Source organism: Myotis myotis, unplaced genomic scaffold (assembly GCF_014108235.1).
Source record: "Myotis myotis isolate mMyoMyo1 unplaced genomic scaffold, mMyoMyo1.p scaffold_m19_p_19, whole genome shotgun sequence".
Taxonomy (NCBI): domain Eukaryota; kingdom Metazoa; phylum Chordata; class Mammalia; order Chiroptera; family Vespertilionidae; genus Myotis; species Myotis myotis.
Window position 1 is genome coordinate 20,065,419 of NW_023416323.1, and position 22,985 is coordinate 20,088,403.

At 51.7% G+C, this 22,985-nt stretch overlaps 1 protein-coding gene and 1 long non-coding RNA gene across 4 annotated transcripts in view; one reads left to right on the plus strand and one right to left on the minus strand.

Annotated features, from left to right (window-relative positions):
• Positions 1–15,802, minus strand: part of PLCG2 (phospholipase C gamma 2) — a 141,082-nt gene extending 125,280 nt beyond the window's left edge. For both annotated transcript variants that reach the window (XM_036345678.1, XM_036345677.1), the window contains exons 1-2: positions 15,671–15,802; positions 9,685–9,919 (exon numbers count right to left, since the gene is read on the minus strand). In XM_036345678.1, the coding sequence (XP_036201571.1) occupies positions 9,685–9,877 (193 nt within the window). In that variant the 5' untranslated portion in view covers positions 9,878–9,919; positions 15,671–15,802. The remainder of the gene's footprint in view (positions 1–9,684; positions 9,920–15,670) is intronic.
• Positions 15,803–15,890: 88 nt separating this feature from the next.
• On the plus strand, positions 15,891–18,740 carry LOC118674831. 2 transcript variants are annotated; one of them, XR_004973711.1, is made up of 3 exons: positions 15,891–15,993; positions 16,619–16,742; positions 17,342–18,740. It is a non-coding gene; the product is annotated as an uncharacterized LOC118674831 (long non-coding RNA). The 2 variants fall into 2 exon arrangements; XR_004973712.1 differs by having other exon boundaries at positions 15,896–15,993; positions 16,654–16,742.
• The last annotated feature ends 4,245 nt before the right edge of the window (positions 18,741–22,985 follow it).

Sequence of the window (22,985 nt, forward strand, 5' to 3'; positions counted from 1 at the left end):
AACAGATGGGTCCCTGCCTCCCAGAGCCCAGAGTCTGGGACGAGGACGCTGTGGACCTGGCTCCAGGTCAGGCACTGCCAGGGGACAGGAATGTCGCCACCAGGATTTCTGGCTTCCACTTCACACTGCACAGCACTTAAGTCTCTTCCAGGACAAAGCAAGACCCTTCACTTTGCTAGTCTGATAGGCGAAAATGCACGCTAAGGTAGAGGAGTGGAGAGGCAGGCAGTGGGAGCGATCTCCTCTCCAAAGGGATGCACCAAGGATACCTCCTAACAGCACCCTCCTCTAGTTAGCTATCTGGGAGAGACCTGACTTACACCTCCTATCCAGGAACCTCTAGATATACACAGTGGGGCACACCTGCATTCCAGAGCCTGGCACTGCTGCAAGGGACAGAGGTTCCTGTGCCCTGCCCTCTGGCTTCTCAGAGCTGGATGTGCCCACACACCCACTGCCTCTCCCCTCCTCACGACGGCCAGATGGAGTTCTGGGCTGGGACACCTAGTTCCCCAAAGCCAGACTGAAAGAGACCCACGCCCATGCCCCGCAGCCAGGGGTGTGCAGAACTGGACCAGCCATAGCCAACTGAACCTGGACTTGGTCCTCCAAAGGGGAGGCCTGGTTGCTTGGAGTAGAGATTTCAAGGGATATGGGAGAGAGGCAAGAGGCATAATAGCAAGAACAAACCTTACCTAGTATTTCCCAAGCACCTTTCTAAATGACTTGCCTACCGGAACTCATCTGATCCTCCTAACAACCCTACAAGGTGGGCCCCGTCATTCTTCCCATTTTACAGGTAAGGAAACGGAGGCACGTAGAAGTAAGTCTCTTGTCCAAGATCACACAGCTAATAAGCCATAGAGTCAAATCCAAGCAGGCTGGCTCTGTTTCCCACACTTAACCAGTACCCTACACTGCCTCTGTCGCCCTATGACCCAAGCCAAGTCCAGTGCAGCCAGGAAATAAGATGACACTTGGAATACACTTAAATTCCTTTACAACCAACTCCAACTTATCCACACATCTGTGGGCAAATGGATACATCAATGGCCCCACTCACCCCACTGCCCCCGTCTGCTAGGGCTGCTGTAACAATGTACCACAAATGGGTGGCTTAACAACAGAAATCCATCGCCTCACAGTTCTGGAGGCTGGAAGTCCAACCTCTAGGCGTCGGCAGGGTTGGTTCCTTCTGAGGGCGGGGAGGATGTGTTCCCTGCCTCTCTCCAGCGGCTGGTGATGGCTGGCAATCTTTGGTGTTCCTTAGCTCACGGATGCTTCACTCCAATCTCCACATCCGCCATCACATGGCCTTCTCTGTGTGTGTGTGTGTGTGTGTGTGTGTGTGTGTGTGTGTGTGTGTGTGTGTGTTCGTTCTTATAAGGGCACAAGTCATACTGGAATAGGGGGGTCCACCCTACACCAGCATAACCTCCTCTAATTACACCTGCAATAATCCAATTTCCAAATAAGACCATTCTGAGGTGCTGGGGGTTAGGGCTTCAATACATGAATGGGGGGGGGGGGGAGTAATTCAACCCATTACAGGGGCCCACGAGCCCTGAAGAAGCCAGACTATGTTCTCCAACAGGAGATGCGCTCTAACCTGCCCCCTCACCAAAGCTGACCAGAGAGGACTCTGGCCTCAAAACAGCCAATCCCCGTGCACTGGCTCAAAAGATCTGGCCAATCAGAGGCCTCTCTCAGGAGTCCATCCTTGGGAGGCCGGGAAGCCAAAGCCTTAGCTGTTGGGGCCACACAGGGAGTTAAGGTGGAGAGAGGCTTTGCTGGGAAGGGCCAAGCCATGGCTGCGAGGAAACCTAAGAGGGCAGGCAAGGCCAGTCTATGAACAGATGTCACCGCCAGTAGCTCTTGTCTCAGACAGGATGGAAGAGACCTCAGTGCCACCACCTCCCCTTCCCCTGAGGCCCAGGGGTAAGGCTATTCAACTTCCTAGACTCGTACAAGACCTCCCAAATCCCTACAATTATCTATTCTTTAGCATCAGTGGGGCTCCTGCAGCCACCTCTGCACCCTCCAAAGTGAGGGGCTATGGAAGCACCTGGGAGATGCCCCTCAAACCCATTTCTTATTTTTCCCAGCATCCTCTGCAGCTAGTCACAGGCCAAGTTCTGCTCAATGGAAGGTGGAAACCTCTACCTTCAGGCCTGGCTCATAAAACCCTGCTAAGCCATCTTCTACGCTTCCTCTACCCCTACTTGCTCGCTGGACGGAGGGTCCTGACATGGCCTCAGTTGCCTTAGGGGTCGGTGATGCCACCAGCCAGCAGAGTCCCTCCCCATCCCAGTGGATCATGACTTGAGTGACAGAGTTGGATCATATTCACTGAGGCATGTGTCACTGCAGTTAGCCTTGCCTGGCTAATGCGGAAGCTTTATACCTGTGCCCGCTGCCTGGAACGCCTCTCCCCAGAGCTTCCCACGGCCTTCTCCTCCTCCCCCTTCAAATCTCAACTCAAATGTCACCTTCAGAGGGGCTTTTCTGATGCCTGCCCAATTAAAACAGTGTTCCTCTCCTTCCTGGCATCCATCACAATCCAAAATGACTGCATGAGTAACTTTTCCCATCTTCCCTATGAGACTGTAAGCTCCTCTAGGGAGATCACTGTCCTGTTCCCTTCATCCCCAGTGACAAACATAATACCCGACACACACCAAGTCCTCTGAGTATTTGCTGAATCAGCAAAGGAACAAAGTCTAAGATCAAGTACCCGTGGACCGGGACAGCAGACAACCCTGGAAGGACCACAGAGACAGATTCCGCAACCATCCAGCATACAAGTAGGTCTGTCTCAACGTCAGGAATACACAGTTCTGTGTTCACACCAGCAGGCTCCCACGTGGAGAGTGTATATCCCAGAAGGGGAGCTGGACAATCCATTGGGTGCAGCAAGGAAAATCACTATATAAATGGAAGTTCTACTATTCATCTCACCCTTTCCCTAGTGCCATTCCCCTTTATGTTTGATAACGGTGACGATAACGCTGAGGGCCAGGCGGACAAGGGCAGCACATACTTGAGCACCTGCCTCCAGGGCGCCCGGCCGGCCCTGCTGAAAGCGGTTACATGTATCACTTCACTGAAGCCTCACCAGAGCCTAGGGAGGCAGGTTCTCTCGTTGTCCTCACTCTCTAGATGTGGAAATGGAGGCACAAGGAGGTGACCTGAGCGGTCCAAGGTCACTCCCCAGCTAAGTGGGAGGCCTAGCACGGGAGCCCAGCACGGGGGCTCAGGGTCCGTGCTGCTGTAGACCATCGCTGCACAGCCCAGACTGACAGGTACGTGAGTTTACAGCCCCTGGGACACTGGCTGATCTTACTGTTGATGGACGTGTGACTAGAGGAACCTGGGGCCACTTTGTACTTTCACAGAGTAGATTTCTTCTTCTTTTCTTTTCTTTTTTTTAGATTTCTTTTTTTTAATTTTTTTTTTTATTTATTTCAGAGAGGAAGAGAGAGGGAGAGAGAAACAGAAACATCAATGATGAGAGAGAATCACTGATTGGCTGCCTCCTGCACGATCCCTACTGGGGATCGAGCTCACAACCCAGGCATATGTTCTTGACCAGAATCGAACCTGGGACCCTTCAGTCCACAGGCCAACACTCTATCCACTGAGCCAAACCGGCTAGGGCTTAGATTTCTTTTTAGACAGGAGATGCCAGTGAGAAAAAAAAATGTGCTTTATACTAGTTTGAAGACATTTTGATAAAATAACAAATTTCAAAAATACTCATTGATTCATGGATAAGAAGCCCAAGCATGGGATTCAGAATTGGCTGAGAGGCCTCAAGACCCCATTTCACCACCTGGCTCTGCTCCCGCTTGTCCACGCTGCCATGTCCGTGGTCTCCTGGCACCTGTGCCTCCCGCTGACCAGGGCACCGCTGGAGCCTCCTTCCTCTGGCATCGCCAGCGCCGGCCGAGCGTGTCCCCTGCACGCCGCGGGGATGGCTGCACTGGCCTCCTGTGTGACCAAGTGTGAGCGCTGCGGCTCCCGGGCCCCATCAGGGTGCTCCTCTGTCACACAGAACTGAAAGGTCTCCGAGAGGATGCAGGAGCAGGAGGACGATATGAGACTCTGAAGGCAGACAGACGAGAGAAACTGTCGCTCTGCCCCTTCCTGAATGTGTGGCCTTGGGCATGTCATGTCGCCCAGTCTCCCTGGGACTCAGCTTCCTCAAAGTAAAAGCGGTATGGTCGCCGTCTCGCAGGGTCAGTGTGAGCATCCACTACAGGTGGCTGCTGCTGCTGCTGCTATCACTATCATCATCATCATCATCAGACAGGCAAGCCAAGAGCCTGAGACCAAGGACACAGAACTGCTCTGGCTTTGAGCATTCCTCATTCGGGGCAGCCACATCTGGCTCAAAAGGAGCAGACAGAGAAGTGCCCGTGAAAACTTCAGGAGAAAAGCCCATTCGGTCGAGACGGGTGCCATCCAAGCCCTCAGACGTGGCTTATCACCACACCAACCAGACTCCACAAACAGGTGGCACCGAGGTGGCTCCTGGGGCACATTCCAGGCCCCACAAACGGACGAGATGCAGGAGGGCCCCGAAGTTCAACTCAGAAAGGCCCCGAGCAGGCGGCTCCGCACGAAGTCTGCTCAGAGGGTCCCCGGGAGGAACGGAAAGCTTCGGGCAGCACTTCCAGAGGCTCTCAGGGAGCCAGGCTCTCAGGGAGGGAACCTCGCTGTGTTCTGTTCCAGTTGTGCAATGTTTCCCACATATAAAAAGTACATAGAATAAACCCATTTCATTTCACCAGTAAGCCAGGAACTATATTATCTTGCTCGTCACACACCTAGCAGAGGATGGAGCAGGGATTTGAACCAGAGTCCAGGTGTGCTTCGGTCGCTGGCCCCCAGGTGGTCACCATCAGTGTCTTTCCTCTCTGGACGGGCATGCGTGCCACTTTCTCTCCACGAGGAAACTCCCCATTCTTCTTTTTTTTTTAAATCCTCACCTGAGGATATGTTTTTATGGATTTTAGGGAGAGAGGAAGGCAGAGGGAGGGAGAGAAACATTGATCCGCTGCCTTGTGTACACGACCTGACCAGGGATAGAATGGAAATTCCCCGTTCATGAACCTGAGCTGCCGTGGTGACCTGAGCAGGTGCAGGTGGCTGGGACCTCTGAGGCTCAGGCCTTCAGCCCATGCCCGGACCCCTGAAATGCACTCTGGGGGCCACCAGGAGCCAAGTCCCAAGTGCAGCTCCCCAGACCATCAGGCGGTCAACCATCCAGCTGAGCCCAGTCCTCCAGCCTTACCACCAAGACGGCGGACGTGTGAGCCAAGATTCTGGAACCTTCCAGCCCAGAGGAAATACCCATTCGCCACAGCCCGAGCTGCAAAGAGTGGAAGACTTAACCAGCCCAAACCTCCGATTCACACATCTCCTCGCTCACATGCAATGGCAGCCACTGAGCCCACTCGGGATGGCCCTCCTGCTGGCCTCCGGGCAAGCCTCTCCCTGGACTCCCCAAACAGGCAGTTGCCCCGCTGCAAGAACTCTCCCACTTCCCGTCACCTGCCCTGCCCGGTGGACAGAGCCAGCCCTCCTCACAGGCACCCCGTGCAGACAGACCCTCACTGTGGCGGCAACACGCAATCCCGCCATGGCTGGTGGCTGAGTCTGCTTCCCCTCCAGGGCCGGGACCCCATCCCCCCTCAGCAGAGTCTAGGTCCCAACAGGATAGCAAATATGGGCTGAACTCACCAAACAGCTCTGCCACGACAGAGTCCAGAGAGCAGCCCTATAGGCCCAGGGCTGCTCTAAACTAGTCAGCACATGGCCTGGACCAGAGTTTCTCCACCTTGGCACACTGACACTTGGTCCTGAAATTCGTTTGTAGTGGGGCTGTCCGTGCATTGTAAGGTGTTTAGCAGCATCCCTGGCTTTGACTCACTCCCTAGATGCGACGAGCACCCTCCCCCTCCATTATCACAACTAAAAATGTCTACAGACATTTGCCTGGTGGGGAGAACCCCTCACTGCTCTAGACAGTGGGATCTGCGTGTGTCTAGCCTCATCCAGGCCCACACGGAGGGTGCGACACCTGCCAGAAGTCACATGCCACATGCCCCACAACCACACGCATGCTCCCTCATGCCAGCCTGCCCCTGGCAGACCTCACAGTTACCTGCAGTCCCTGCTAATTAGGGCCCTTGAAGAACACTGCAGCTTGAGGGAGGGGGGGTGTCCCCTCAGGGCATCTCACTGACAACAGGAGGCTGAAAACATGGCCCTAAGAGTCCCCATTCCAGGGCCCACGGCCTGCTCCCTGCTCGCTCCTTCCTAAGCTCTTTACCCCAGAATTGGCTTTTCCTGTCTCTTTACAAACACACCAACACAGCCGCCTCACACAGGACCGCCAGACCATGCTCGAAACAAAAACACAAATGCGACCACATCATCCTCTTCTCGAAACCCGTCAGTGGATCCCACCAGACGTCCAAACACCTGAGCCAGACGGCCACCCGCAGAGCTGGCCGCCACTCGTTACAACTACGGCAAGAGTAACAGCAGCAGCGCCCGAGGGTCCAATGCTCACCCCGTGCGACTGCGTTGAACCCTTCTGGTATATTTCCTCCTTCATTCATTCCCAGCTATCACTGTGTGGAGCGGACGCCTATGTTATTCCCATTCTATAGATAAGGGAATTCAAGCTCAGGAAACAGATGTAACTTGCCCCCAGGCACACAGCAAAGCTCACCAAACACTGCTGGACTCAGCGGCACAACGCAGGCTCCACAGGAGGCGAGTCTCATCTAATCACTGCTGTGTCTCGGGTACCTAGAACAGGCCTGGCAGAGCAGGCATTCAAAAATGGGAGGGAGGGAGGGAGGGAGGGAGGGAGGGAGGGAGGGAGGGAGGGAGGGAGGGAGGGATTGGAAGAAAGGTTGTAAACAGTATAAGTCAAACCTAGCTAGTTACCATGATCACCTGAGAGTCTATTAACTACAATGCTCAGTCCCAGCCAACCTGGGTGGTGACACCATCGTTAGTCACCCCAGGGAGAAGAGGGAATTGCTTTCAGTTAACTGAGAGGGAGAACTGCCTGGCAATGATTTCAGGTGCCAAATCCTGTCCGGTGCCCCTCAGAATGGGCTTCAGGAGAAGGTTCCAGCAGCCTAGACATTTGAAAGCCCCCAGGTGTTTCTCATGATCAGCAGGACCCGTCCACTCAGCATGGCACACCTGTATTTACTGTCAGTGCCCCTGCAGCCCGCCCTCCCCGCTCTCCCTGCAGCTGTGACAGGTTTCTGAGCCGCCTGAGAGGTCGAGGGTGGCCAAAGCAAACAAAGATGGGAAGCAAGTTGGCTGCTTCCACATACTGTCAAGGCAGGGCTTCGGCTCTGGGCCATCCGAGGCCTCCTTGGCTCTGAAGCCAGGAGCAACCTTTGCGAAGCTGTTCAATCTCACTCGCGAGAAGAGAAATCAAATGAGGAATGACACCACGCTCCCTGAGTCTACCTGCGACTGGCCCAGTTCAGACCCGCATCACGGTGTGGAGGAAGGCGTGGGGAACAGGTCCGCTCACACCCGCATGGGCTGCTGTGGGTGCTGTCAAACTCCCGAGTTAAAATACTCCTTAACTCAGAAATCACGCTTACAGGAAGTTGTCCTTGGATATCCCCATACATGTATAGAAAATATAATGCACAGGTAACCCTCATGCACGGCGGGTGGGGATGTCAAACGGTGCAGCCCCTTGGAAAACAGTCTGGCAGTTCCTAAAAGGAACAACAGACAACAACAGACAACAACAACAGACAACACTCCTAGGCACACGCCCAAGCGAAATGAAAGCATACGTCCACACACACACACGGGCACATCAGCGCTCACGGCAGCACTGTCCCTAATCGCCAAACAGCGGAAACAACTCAGTGAATGAGTGGATACACAAATTGTGGGGAATCCATGCGATGGGATATTATTCAGCCATAAAAAGGAAAGAGGAGCTGACAGATGCCACAAGGGGGACCAACCTTGAAAACATGATGCTGAGTGGAAGGAGCCAGACACAAAAGGCCACGATTCTAGTGAAAGGAAATGTCCAGGTCAGGGAAATCGAGAGAGGCAGAAAGTAGATGAGTGGTTGCTTAGAGCAGGGAGAGGATAGGATAGAGGGTGATGCCTAATGGGTTCGGGGAGTCTTTCTGAGGTGATGGAAATGTTCTAAAATTGATTATAGTGGTGGTTGCACATATCTGTGAATATACTAAAAACCACCGAGTTGTTAATTTTAAATGAATGAATTGTACGGTATGTGAATTGTATGGTATATGAATCATAAAATTAAAAGAAGAAAGGGAAGGGGCAAGGGAAGAGGATGAGGAATAGAAAAGGGAAAAGGAAGGATGCAAATATAGCAAAAGACCAGGAACAGTCTATGTCCCTCTCTAGGAGTTACACTGCTACCTGCAGCCGGAATGCTATGGGGCCCTGAAAGAAGGCAGATCAATGTGCTGATAACAAACCACCTCCAAAATAATTATTAAATCTAAAAAAAAAAAAAGAAACCACGGTGCAGAAGTGTATGCAGTAGGTACCCACTTGTGTAAAAAGCGTGACACACATTCACAAGCATAGAGTATTTCTGGGAGATAAACAAACTTGGTAATGAGCTTGCCTGTCAAGCATGGGATGAGGGCTGAGGAACAGAGACATTTATTTATGAATTTTTTTTGTTTTTCCCCCCAAGTGTACATTTCAATTTTTCAATTAAAAAGTAGTCAAGCTCCGGCCACTGTTGCTCAGTGGTCAGAGTATCGGCCCATGCCCCAAAGGGCCGTGGGTTCGATTCCCGGTCAAGGGCATGTATCTGAGTTATGGGTTACAACCCCAGCCCCAGTCAGGGTGTGTGCCAGAGGCAACCAATCAGCGTGTCGCTCTCACATCAGTATTTCGCTCTCTCTCTCCTCCGCTCCTCTTTCCAACTGTCTCTAAAGATCCATGGAAAAAACATCCTCAGGTGAGGGTTAGCAGTTTTTTTAAATAGTCAATTAAAAAATGCAAATTAAAGCAAGTCTCTGCAACTGGAACTTGCTTAAGTCTCCTCACTCTGTTCAAAAACAAACAAACAAACAAACAAACAATAAAAACAAAAATAGTCTTAGAAACTTTAGGAACTGAGCCAATTGCCTAATCTAAAGGGGGTGGGGAAGGGAAGACACCTCCACCAGGACCAGAATCTCATCTGAAAGCTGCAGAACATGCTCTGTCCACAGGAGCTGAAGTAAACGCCTCTCCCTCTGTGGTTTGCAGTGACATGAAACAGACGTGTATCTGGCTACCAAGCTATGAGTTTCCACAAACTCTGGCCTGTTAGACCCTAAGAGGGCAGAGAACTTAACCATCGACAGGAACCCAATGGCCCTGATGCTGTCTGACTGAGCACACCCCTGCTCGCCCAGGTGAGCCGTCTGGGTGTCATTTCCAAGTTGACCTTAGAAGAAACTGGCTGAACTTCCCCCACCTGCTCTAAACCCCATCAGAGACCCAGACACAGTGGCCACACTTCCACTTTTAGAACAGAAGAAGGTATCAAAACAACAACTGCAGTGACAAGTGAAGGCAGGAAGGTGAGGAGCCGCCCAGGCCAGGCGACAGGGAAGGCAGGTCGCACTGCCCTGCCCAGCAGGTACTCACAGAAGCCCTCGATCTTGTCGGCCGTCTTACTCCAGGCCACCTGCCGCGTCTCCATGATCACCTGGACGGTCCTGCGCTCCGGGGTGGATTTGCGGAAGCTGAACACGGTCATCACGGTGCCCAGCTCCAGGGCTCTCTTGATCTGACTCTTCTCATATTCCGGGAGGGCGTCCACGTTGACCATGGTGGTCATTGTTGGCCACTCAGGGAGGAGGAGGAGTGAGGAACAGCGAGGCTGGAGGGCAGGACAGAGGAGTGTGAATTGGCTTTAGTCAACCGAGGGGGATTTAGTTAGCAGGACTTGGACTTCCAGAGCCAACTCCTGTCTCATGAGCATGAGTTTTAGGAGAAGATCCCCGTGGCAGCGAATTGCTGGCCGCTCAGACCCACACAGGACACACACAGGTTTAAATGGAAGTGGAGGTGTGGGAGGGCACCCTGACCTCAATGCCCAACCGTCACCCAGGCTTTGAATAACCAAATCGCCCCAGCCGGGCCGGGAGCCCCTCCCGCCCCACACACTTTCATGCTGTAGAATATTTGAATAGTCAAAGCAGCCCAGGCTGGCTCCCAGCCCTCATCCCCAACACCAGCATCCTTTTCTATCCTGCCGAGAAATTCCTAAACATCCCTTTATTTCCTAAATGAAGTTGGAAACAGAAGAAAGAAAACAAACTTAAGAATGTGTCCGTGCCCAGTGAGGCTGAGACGGCCCCGGTGAGGTTGGGACTGCTCCAGTGAGGTTGGGACAGATAATGGGGACCAGTATAGACTGATGAACAGGGGTAGATGCAGAGGCAGAGCAACATTGAACAGACTGTCAAACTACAGTGGGAAGCCTGGGGAGGGTTTGGGGGGGATTAAGAGATCAACCGAAGGACTTATATTCATGCATATAAGATTAACCAATGGACACAAGACACCGGGGGGAGGGGTAGGGGCTGGGGGAATGTCAAGGGGGGGTGGGGGAAGGAGACATGTAATACTCTTTGTAATACTTTAAGAAATAAAAATTATTAAAAAAAAAAAAAAAAAAAAAATGTGTCCGTGGAGACCTCTGCACGGAAATGGGGCCAACAGGGAAGAAAACCTCGGGGCCGGCAGCCTCAAGTTCAAGTGCCGGTGTAGGTTCCTGCCGACTGTGTGGCCCTGGGCAGGCTGTGTGACCCTGCAAGCCTCAGAGGCCTCCTTTCTAAAATGGCACAGTTAAAACGCTTGGAATGCGATGTCACCAGCAAAGCTCAGCATCTAGCAGGCGACCTTGATCACCACCTATTCCCACCCACAGCCAATGTTTAGGAGAAGATTCTAGTGGCAGTGAATTGTGTGACCAGGGGGGCACTAGGGCCCCAAATCTCAGGGCCTTCCTTGTCTGGCCTCTCTCACAACCACACTCAATCTAACAGAAAAATCCAGACTCCAACCCATCTCGCCCCTTCACCGGTTCTTCCAAGATCTTATACTTAAACTAGAGGCCTGGTGCATGAAATTCGTGCACAGGTAGGGTCCCTAGGCCTGGCTGGCGATCAGGGCTGATCTGTGGGGCCACTGGCGGGGCAATCGGGGGCCCCCTACTGGCACCTGCCTTGGCCGCCCTGCCCCCCGCTGCCACCACTGGTCACCTCCCTCTGTGGGGCGACTGTCAGGGTGATGGGGGGGGCCCACTCACACCTGCCTTTGCTGGCCTGGGGCCTGCGGGCTGGGGGCAGCTCCTGCATTGAGCATCTGCCCCCTGGTGGTCAGTGTGCATCATAGCAACCAGTCGTTCTGCCGGTTGATCGATTTGCATATTAGGCTTCTATTATATAGGATTATTCTAAGCACCTACTAACTGGTCTCCCTGCTTCTGCCTGCCTCCTACAGACAACTTCTGAAAGCCAGAAGAATGCTTTCAGAACAGGAGTGAAATCATGTCACTCCTCTGCTCAACCCTGCAGTCCCTCCCTGAGCCCTTGCTCTGCACCCTCAAGCCCAATTCTGCCCCCCAAACGTCCAAAGACACACTGCCTGCCACTCAGAGGGGACTTGAACTAAGGCTGGCCCTACACCAAGTCACTTAAGCCCCTGGGCCTCATTTCCACACTTGTAAAGAGGAAACTAGATTAAAGGTTCTTGTGAGGATTAAACCAGAGAGTATGTCTTGGCCAAGCATGTCAAACATGCGGATCGCCAGCCGCGAGTTTGACATGCTTGGTCTTGGCCCTTAAAACAAGGATGCAAAGTCAGTGTTCCTGGGATTTAGCTATTGCTGAATCTATTGCCATCAATTGTTCTGTGTGCCTTCCTTACCTCCTTCCCTCCCTCCAAATCCCTTTAGGAGCCCACAGTGGTTACTCTGTAGAGAGGCAGGTTGTCAGCCAGGGCTATCTTGGCCTCTACTCTGGCTCTGACTTGCCCAGAGCCTCCTGCCAAGATGCTCAAACTCAGGGCCTCAGTTTCCTCATCTGTAAAATGGAGATAACAGTGACACCCTGAAGGGGTGCTGGAAGGACGAAAGCTACAATATATACGCAGCCCCAGCATTTAGCAAGGCCTCAGATAGTATTTTTTGAGGGGCCTCAGATAATATTAATCAGCCAGTTAGGCAATAGCTTGAGTGTCAACTCTACTGCCAAGCACTAAACTGGAGACTAGTAAGCAAATGAGGGGGGAGTGGAGAGAGGTTACTGGGGTGAGGCCAGGAGCTTAGAGGGCTCAGAGAAAGCTTTGGGGTAGAGGGCATCTGAATCTAATTTAAAAAAAAAAAAATGAAGCAGGAGGGAACAGTGTTTTAGGCAGAGGAACAGGCTTAAGCAAAGGCCCTGCAGCAGGACTAAGAGGATGTGCCAAGAACTCTGCCTGAAGTGAGCCTCCCGCCTCTTCACCCTCTAATCCAGGTCAAAGGGAGAAAAGAAGGTGCCCACGGCCACCCTCACCCAATAACTGTTCATTGGCCCTCCCAGGTGCCAGCACCTGCTATACCTGGTTCCTCTCATTTAGCTCAATGAAAAATACAGGAAGTGAAAACAAGCCCTAAAGGGTGAAGTGATGTGATCAAGGTCATGCAGACAAGGTCATGCACCAGGATTAGAACCCTGGTCTGGATCCCACACCTCTGCTCCTTCAGCACCTGCCTTCTGCAATTCAGAATCCCACGGCAGAATCTGGCCAGCCAGAAACTAATGTGGCAGCCCCTGTCCCTCTCTGGGGAGGTTAAAGGCCTTGTCTAAGGTCACAGAGCTGGAAAGTGGCAGAACCGGGGTTTGCACCTGGTCCGCAGCTCTTTACCATGCTGACGCTGGAGTTCCCCACTCCCAGGTCTCAAGTCCAACGTGCAGGAGGGCATCCAGGGGAAACACACACCCTGTCACACCTCCACCTCTGATTAAACCTGCCAGCCGGAGGCACTGGGGGCTCTCCACTCTGACTCTGGGAGGGCCTTGGGTTTAACCATCCCGGGATTCTGGTTACTTCCAGCTCAAAAAGCCCAGTGGATTGGCTCCACCATAAACAAGTCTTTTGTGCTGCCTCTGGCCAAGAACTGAAAGGACATCCTCATGGCCACAAGATCCTTGGAATCGACCATCAAAATGCAGCCAGCTCCCGACCCAGGCTTCCAGAGCTGGACGGTCAGCATCTAAGGCAAGGAGGTCTCCAAGGCCTTGACCCGGGGGAGGCGCACCTAGCCATCACAGGCAACTTCCATTTTGCTTCTGCTTTCAAAAAAGAAAGAAAGAAAAACAAAGAAAGAAAAGAAAAGAGCCTTGAAATCCCTTTTTTGTTCCCGTTTCTCATCTTCCCTGGGTAACTCTGTAAAATGACTTATGGTATAAATACAAACATGGCTGAGGTTCAACAAGAGGTTTCACCATTTCTACTTTTCATGTCCTTCTCTTCAAAATAAACTTCTGGGATTCAAGGAGCCAGCACCAGGAAGCAGGGAAGTTTTCTTCTCTTCTGCACATGTTAGGCCAGTACAGGATGTTATACAAAATCCCAGGAAACAATTCTCTGTTGAAAATCAGCAGTTGCATCCCTGAGAGGTTACCATCCCTCCTACCGCTTCGGGGAAATTGTTGCTGCCCTCACACCCACCCTGCAGCATCAGGGTTGTCATCGCTTCTTGGCCTTTTGGCTAAGATCAAGTGTAGGACTTATGTTGTCACTGGAGACACAGGCAGTATCAGCCACTGCAGGTAGGGGGGCAGATTGGCTCAACTTGATTATTTTAGGACAACCTGTGAGCACCTAGTAAAATATGCATATGCTTTGATCCAATAATCATATATGTGCAGAAAGAAACACGAACAAGGATGTTCACGGAGGCATCACTTGTAACAGAAAAAGAGAAAGAAAAACAACCCAGGAAACAACGTAACTGCCCATCAATTTGGGGGAGGAGGGAAGGGACTTTAGGTAAGAGTCCTGTCAATCAATAATGAAACACACGCCTTAAAGAACACACCATAACTATTGGAGAGAATGAGAGTGATTTATAAGCAGTTTGATCGGGAAAGGTCATGAGAGAGATGAAAAAGAGTTGCAAACCAGTAAGTATATGATAACTACATTTCTAAAAGGTTGTTTGCTTATAAGTCCAGGGAGAGCAGTTACTATGGGGGGGAGTTAAAGAGGGGAGAAAGGATGACAACATTTTATTAATTTAAGTGGTGACATAGTGGATGGCTTTTACTTCTTTGTGTTTTACTGTTTTCTAAACTAAGAACTGTTTTCAAGTTTTCTCACTGGCCACTTTCCACTGACTCCACCCAGCAAAGGGGCTCTGCATGGGGGACCCCCCCCTCTGCCTCTTCCAGAGAAGCCTCAGATGCTCAAGGTGTGGGGGTGGAATTTCAGCATCAATGAAGCCTCAGCGGTTATCTCCCTGCGCCAACACACAGGTGGCGCACACGCCTTTGTAACAGGGTAAGTGCCTGGGGCTGGCACAGACCCCTACCTTAGGAAGCCCTCCCTGAAGAACTGCAGCTAAGGTCGATGGCCTGAGCCCCACGCAGACACCTTAACCAGAGGGTGAGGAACTAGCCAGGTAAGCTTTCAACAGCTGAGCCCCACTTCTCAACACAGCCCTGGGGTGTAGCCCCGAGTCCAGGGCAAGAAACTCAACTTGCCCAGGGCCACACAGCTGGAACTGAAATTCAAATTAAGTTGACTGAAGAGGCCACCTGTTTCCCTTGAGCCACGTCAGCCCCCTCACCCCCACCATACTCTCTCAGCCTCATTCAAGAACTGGGTGCCAAAAGTCCCTCCCCAGCCTCCCCCCGAAATCCAAACGCCAACCTTCTCCCCCACCCCCCACCCCATCCAAACGGGACCCATCTTTCCCCCAAGTTCTTCCGCTATGGGAGTAATGACCTCTTTGGGATTCCAAAACATAGCCAGGAAAACGCACAGACGTACACACATAATGATGCATACGATTGTGGGGTGCAAGAGTGAACCGTGAATTCCCCCCGCCCCCCAAGGCGATCCTGGTCTCTCCTGGGGAAGGGCTGCGCCTTCGCGCTATCGGGCCGCCACCCCCCTTCCCTCCCTCCCTCCCTCCCTCAACCACCTGTGCAATACGGGGAAGTGCCGGCCGGGCTGGCCGCGCGGAGTCGCCGAGCCCCAGGCACTGGAGTGGCCGAAACACGGCCCGACCCACGCAGGACCCTGCGGCCGCCGGAGCCCCTAATGTCAACGCCAGCGCGCTCGGCCGCCCGGGACCGCAAGCCGCGCCGCTTCCTCCGGTTCCCATTCAAAGCCGGGACTGTCCCGGGGCGCAGTGGCACCAGCCCCGCGTGAAGAAGCGTCCGGCGACCGGGCCCGGACCCCTGCCGTCGCCGCCCGGACCTCCGGCACCGCGGGTGGGGACCCAGACACCGCTCCCACCCCTGCCCGCGCCGCTGCGCCCCTGCGCAGGGTCCCCTGGACGCAGCCCTGCAGGAGCGGACCCCAGGCTCAGATCACCGGGCGCCCACGCGCGCCCCCATCAGGGCTGGCCACCCACCTGGCCGCGCCCCGCCGCGGGTCCCGGCTCCGGGGTCCCGCGCGCAGCCGCCCGCCGCGCTCCGGGCACTCCCTGCCGCTCACGCCCTCCGACGCGGGCGCTGCTACTTCTGCTTTGGCCGCAGCCGCGCGCCACGTGACTCCTCCGGGCCGGCCCGCCCCCCGCCGCCCCCCCCCCCCTCCCGCGCCCGGCCCGCCCCTCCCGCGGCCCGCGGCGGCCCAGCCCAGTCCGTGGCTCTGAGCACTCCCGCGGCGGACCTGGCAAGACACTCCAGCCGAGGAAGACACCGAGCCAGCAGGAGTGGAAGCGAAGTCTCTTGTAAGGTAGAGCGAAAATTTCCACATCGAGTAGCATTTATGGAGCGCCTACTGCATACACGTGTTTTGCATACATTTAATAGACTCCTCATAATTACCGAGAATTGGCTGTTTCTGGCCCTAATTTGAAATAGGCTGCGCTCGTGTTTGACCACCTTTTACTACCCGGGACAAGCCACTTAAATACCCTCAGACTCATTTTCCCCATCTGTCAGACAGGAACAAAATAGTGCTGACCCCAAAAGTTTGTGCTAAGGAATGTAGATTACCACATGGTGGAGCTCCCATTTTCCCAATGAGTTTTTTTTTGTTTTTGTTTTTGTTTGGCTCACTTTATAAACTTCCAAGCATATAGATGGCTTAGTTAAATGCCTAGTTATGGTAGTTGACTCACATAGCTAGCCTATTTCAAGTCACATACTCTGTGTGTCTGATGTAATGTATCTTTTGGAGAAATGTATTGCTTTTTCATTCTCTGGTTTTGTGAAGCAATGTTACTCAAGGTTTCATATGTATCTCTGATACAAAAGCCTTCGTGGTGACTAGAGCCAGCTTTAGGGTCACCTATAGAGCTGTAAGACAGACACGTGTTTCACTCCTAAGTTGCTTGAGTTATATCTTTTGAATCTAGGAATGTTGTTGTGACTGAGAATGTTATATCTGAAGCCACAGGACTCATTTGCTGGCTTTAGCAAATCCATGGATTCATTTCTTTTACTGGTCCTGTCTCCGGGTATACCAGGACTACACCACAGGTGACTGCTCTGTTTTTAAAAAGATCTTTGAAAGGCTTGTTATAACATCGACAACTTGGAATCACAGGGCCCATTTGCCAGGAATAATGGCCAAATCTGGATTGTATTTCTTTACCTTGTTTTTTGTCTGAGGTTCTGTTTGTTTGTTTTTAGGACTTCAACTTATATTTCCACCCATCCTTTTAACAATTCTATTTTGTTATGTTATATAATGTACATGATGTATTAGTACAACCGTATTAATGCATAATTTGTAGTTGCAAAGTCTGCATGTACAGAGAAACAGGGTAGATCTGCTGAGAAAATGAGTCTGAGTGCAAACAGAACTTTTGGAGAGGCTATAGGAAGCTGTGGCTCCTCACCTCTGTCCAAACAGATGCTAATTCTGGCAGGAGTTTTCTCTGGTCCCCTGTGAGCAAGCAAGAAAAGAACATGTACAACATGTTTCCATTGAAAAACACTCTTTTAATCTATGGTTGCAAGCCTCCAGTACTTTTCGAGTTAAAATGTCTGTTGTATATAAGATAATGGTCATGGTAGACAGCAGCTTTTTCCATATTTTTAATTGCTTTATTCTTTGCCTCATTTTTTACCCTCAGGTGAACAACTAATGGAATCCAGTGCAATGAACAAGTGTTTGGGGCTCCTCATCTCCTTTTTTCTCAAATTTCAACTTGGCTCTTCAAAATAAAATAATTAAGACAGCAGCCCCGGTTCTGGAAGGCCTTGAAGACAAAATGGCACTTCCCTTTGAGAGCATGATGAGTAGGGGGAGAAGTCACCCTGTATATTCAGGCATATACTGCAGAAAGCCTGTCATGGCTTGGCTATGGTATGACAGTAAGTAGGTGGGTGGTGGAAGCAGGATTTGCACCCAGGTCTGTCTGGTGCCAGAGCCCATGCACATGCAGGCCCACTGCCATCCCCAGCATTAATAGGAGGCATTCAGGCAGGGAGAAGTGAATTTGTAACCAATCCACAGACATTCACAAATGGGTCAGGAAGTGACCTCAGAGGGCGGAGGGAACTTTCTTTTCCTTTTCGTATAAAAAGAAAGAAGAAGGGGAAGGGAGGATAACCTAAGAGAAAATAGTCTTTTAATCAGCATTGTTTCAACTTTATATTCTGTGTCCCTCACAAGTCCATATATATATATACATATACATGTTTTTTCCCATAACCCTCTTCCATTTGCTAGCAGCCATGATGCATTGGACCATTAGCCCCTTGGCACCTCAGTTTGCCTCTCTGCAAAATGGGTATAAAAACTTTACCTACCTCCCAGGGTGATTATAAGGATTAAATGAGACATTGGAGGCAAAACAGGCTTCCCAGTTCAACCATAAGGGCTGACTATTTTTAACATAGTTACTGGGAAGAAAAAGCTCTGTGGTGCAATGGGATGATATGGACTTGGAGAACAGGAAGACCTGAGTTCAAGTCCAAGGCCTTTTACTTCCTTAGCTGTGTGACCTTGAGCGGGTCAGTTACCCTCTCTGAACCTCCCAATTTCCTCATCCAATCCTCCTTTGGGATTCCATAATAGGGAAATGTATAGAGACAGAGCCCTTGCCAGGTGGTTCAGTTGGTTGGAGTGTCATCCTGTGCACTGAAAGGTTGCAGGTTCAATCCCCGGTCTGGGCACATACGGGAGGCAACCAATCGAAGTTTCTCTCTCACATCCATGTTTTTTTCTCTCTCTCAGTCTCTCTCTAAAATCAATAAACCTATCCTCAGTCGAGGAGTTTAAAAATAGCTACAGAGACAGAAAGTAAAATAGCAGGTGCCTAGGACTGAGGGGAGGGGGCGCTGGAGGGAGATGACCAAGGCTTTCTCTTTGGAGTGAGGCAGGTGTTCAAAGACTGGCTGTAGTGATAGTTAAGCATCTCTGGGAATATACTAAGAGCCATTGAACTGTACCCTTTAGGTGGCGGAATTGTATGGTCTGTGAATTATATCTCAATAAAGCTGTCAAAAAAAAAAAAAAAAAAGCCTACCTAAAGAATTCAAGGTAATGGGTGACAAAGAGCTTAGCATAACGCGGCCATTGATGAGTAGCGGGGTCTCATTATTAGAACCATTTTATACAGCGGGCCCTCCTCACCCAGCCTCCCTCCCACAGCCAGGCGGAGGCCCACCACCCTCCCCTCCACCCCCACAGCCAAAAATGACCAGAAAGCCCCTGAGAGCCTTTGAGCTTGGTTTCCTTTCCCGACATTGTTCAGAGAAGTGCATGTCCCCTGGGGACAAGCTGGGTCCCAGCTGCTGGTTGGCAGGCCGCTGTGACAGGAAGTGCCACCCAGAACTGCCTCCCCGAACTTGTCAGGGTTAGGCCCAGCCTCGCTGCTTCTGCATGGGGGGTGGACCCCTCTATTTTGTAAAATTTTTATTGAAGGTACAACTGGTATACAAAACCTGCACATATTTTATGCACACCATTTGAGGAGCTCGGACATACGCGTATACCTGTGTTACCTGCACCGCAATCAAGGTGGTAAACGTACCCATCCTCTCCAAACATTTCCTGTTGTTGCTTTGTGTGCTGTACTCTGCGTGTGGATGGTACCTAACATGGTATTTACCTTCTTAACAAAATTTTAGGTGTACAATACAACTATAGGCACACCATGGCACAGCAGGTTGCTAGAATTTACTCCTGCGTAACAGAAACTTTACATCCACTGAACATCTCCCCAACGCCCCGCCCCCAGCCCCTGGCAGCCATCACTATTCTCTGCTACTATCGGTCTAATTTAGATACTTCCTATGCGAGGGATCACACAATGTTTATCCTCCTGTGACTGGCTTGGTTCATCCATATTGTCAAATGGTAGGATTTCCTTCTTTTTAAAGGCTGAATAATATTTCATTGTGCGTATATACAACATTTTCTGTATTCGTTTATCCACGGGTGTACATTTAGGTGGTTTTCACACCTTGGCTATTGTGAGTCATGCTGCCATGAATTGGGAAGCGCAGATAACTCTGCGATCCTGCCTTCAATTGTTTTGGATGTAAACCCACAAGGGGGACAGCAGGACCATATGGTAGTTCTACTTCTTAATTTTTTGAGGAACCTCCTTGCTGTTTCCCACAGTAGCTGCACCAGTTTACATTCCCACCAAAAGGGCATAGGGGCTCTCTTTCTCCACATCCTCACCAGCACTTACCATCTCTTTTTTTTTTTTATAACAGCCATCCCAACAGGTATGAGGTGATATCCCGTTGTGGTTTTGATCTGCATTTCCATGATAATCAGTAATATCTGCCACCTTTTCGGATACCTGTTGGCCATTAGAATGTCTTCTTTGGAGAACTATTTAAGGCCTTTGCCCATCTTTAAATCAGGTTATTTGTGGGGGTTTTGTTTGCTTGTGTTTTTGCTGTTGAGTTGCAGGCGGCTGCTATTGAAACTGGGGCCTGCTTGGAAGAGCCTCAGCCCCATGGTTTTCCTTTGGGCGTCTCAAGCCTGGATTCCTGCTGGGGCTCATTGATTCATTCAGCAAACACTTGGGTGCCTGCAAGAGGCCAAGTACCGCTGCGGGGTCGTAGCGGTAAGGATCAAAGTCCCCCCCAATGAGCATATGTGTAGTTGGTGGGGGCAGGGGAGACACACAAAGGGGCGCTAGCATCAGACTGACCTGGTTTGAACCCCAGTTGTGCCCCTCAGTGCGTGGCTCTGCACAGAACGTTCACCCTCTGTGAGGCACGGTTTCCTCCCGGGCAAGTAGGGTAGCTGTGGAGGAGCGAGCCAGCTAATGCATGCCCAAGCCCTGGGCGCTATCCCCAGTTAAACGGGACCCCAGAGCTGACGTGGCCGTCGCCGCATTGTGATGGAGGCGCAATCCGCTGTGCTGAGAGCCCTTTCCCAGGCCCAGGCCCCATGTGAAATCAAGAGAGCCACCATCCGACCAAGGGTAGCTGTGTGCAAGCGCGACTGAGGGCGCAGGACAGGGCCACGGGCCTGGGTGTGAGCTCTGGTCCCGCCACTTACCCATCTTGTGTCCACAGCAAAGTGATTTCGTTTCTCTGAGCCCCAGTTTCCCACGCCGCATGGCTGAAGGCAAAGCTCCTGCCTGTGGCGGCTGGACGATCCGTTAGGATGTGTTCAGCTTCCACAGAAAGGCCCCCTATAGCCTCATGTTGCTGGAAGCCCAGGAGGGTGCAGGGGCAGGCACGAAGCAATCAGAATGTGAAGTACGTCCGCGGGACCACGATTCTGCCCACGGCCGCCACTCCTGGCAACCAGACCTGCCAGGGGAAAAGCCAGAAAGAGGAGACCTTTCCCCCACAGCCCGGGCACACTTCCCCTCTGGTGTCACTGGCCAGAGTCAGGTCACAAGCCCATTCTGCCTCAGTTACTCTCAGAGAAATGGGATCCGCATCTGGCTGGACGCTGGGGGTAGAGTCAGCTTCCTCCAAGTCATGTGAGGGTCCCTGTGGGTGTGTGACAACACAGGAGGGAGGATAAATAATGTCACGTGGGCAATCCGTGGGGGTCTGTGGGTGTCACAGAGCTACGTGAGGAAGCAGCACGGAAAAAGAAGTCATCCCAGTAGCACTTTTGTTCCCACCACAGGCCAGCAAGCTCCCCTACTCCGTTCTTCTATTCATTCAACAAACACGGAGCCCTGTTCCACATGACCCGCTGTGGATTAGTGTGCAGGGGCTGGGTGACAAAGCACTGCAGACCGGATGGCTTAAGCCAACAGAAGTTTATTCTCGCACGGTTCTGAAGGCCGACGTCTGAACTCATAGTGTCGGCAGGGTCGCTTCCTCTGGAGGCCCCAGGCAAGGCCTCTCTCTCAGCGGCTGGCGGCTGCGGGCCAGCCTTGGTGTCCCTGGCTTGGAGCTGCATTACTTCAACGTCTGCCCCATCTTCCATGGCCTCTGCCCTGTGTCTGTGTCTCAAACCTCCCTCGCCTTTATCTGCTGTGGATTTAGAGCTGCCCTACGTCCAGGACGGTCTCATCTTGGGATCCTTAATGACATCTGCAAAGACCCTACTTCCAACGAAGGTCACGTTCACAGGAACAGGGCCTTGGGACTTAGATCTTTCGGGGGGTCACACTTCAACCCACTCTACCCTGTGTTGGGTAAATAGGGCAGCCTATTTACAGCTCGAGGGGCGACAGCAGTAAGAGGTATTGCAACCGCAGAATGGCAACAGCGGGGTTGGCAGGATAAAGCAAGGCCTGGGAAGTCTTCTCAGAGAAGTCTTGAAGGATGTGCAAGTGCTCTCCAAGGTCCCGAGAGAGAGAGAGAGAGAGAAGCTGTGTTATAAACAGGGCTGTTTGGGCAAAGCTGATCAATGCCCTGAGAAGCCAGAACAGTGGTTCCCTTTGACTAGGAGGGAGTGGAAGGGTCTTGGGGGGCTGTGACGTTCTCAATTCTGATCTGGTGGTTACGTGGTGTGGTCTCTTAATGAAAATGTATTGAGCCTTACATTTACAATATGTACAGCTCTATATATGCCATCTCTCAATAAAATTTAGTTTTTTAAAAAGGTTGTTCCTATGCTAATGGGTTGGCTCTGATTTGTTTTTCTGCTTTCAGTGTTTTTTAAATACTAGAGGTCTGGTGCATGAAATTCATGCACTCTGGAGGGGGGGTCCCTCCACCCCGCCTATGCCCTCTCACAGTCCGGGAGCCCTCGGGGGATGTCCAACTGATGGCTTAGCAGGCCTTAGCCATCAGCCGGACATCCTTTGCACTGCTGCAGAGGTGGGAAAGGCTCCCGCCACCACCACCGTGCTCACCAGCCATGAGCCCAGCTCAGGGCTTCTGGCTGAGCAGCGCTCCCCCTGTGGGAGCATACTGACCACCAAGGGGCAGCTCCTGCACTGAGCGTCTGCCCTCTGATGGTCAGTGCATGTCATAGTGACCCGTTGTTCCGCTGTTGGGTCAATTTGCATATTAGCCTTTTATTATATAGGATCTTTTATTTCTAGAAGTTCCACTTTGCTCTTTTCTTTTTTATTATTTTACATATACTTTTATTTATTTCAGAGAGAAAGGGAAAGGGAAAGAGAGATAGAAGCATCAATGATGAGAAAGAATCATGGATTGGCTGCTTCCTGAATGCCCCCCACTGGGAATCAAGCCAGCAACCCAGGCATATGCCTTTGACTGGAATCGAACCTGGGACCCTTCATTCCACGGGCCGACGCTCTATCCACTAAGCCAAACCAGGTAGGGCACACTTTGCTCTTTTCTATATCTTCTGTTTACCTCTTTATATTA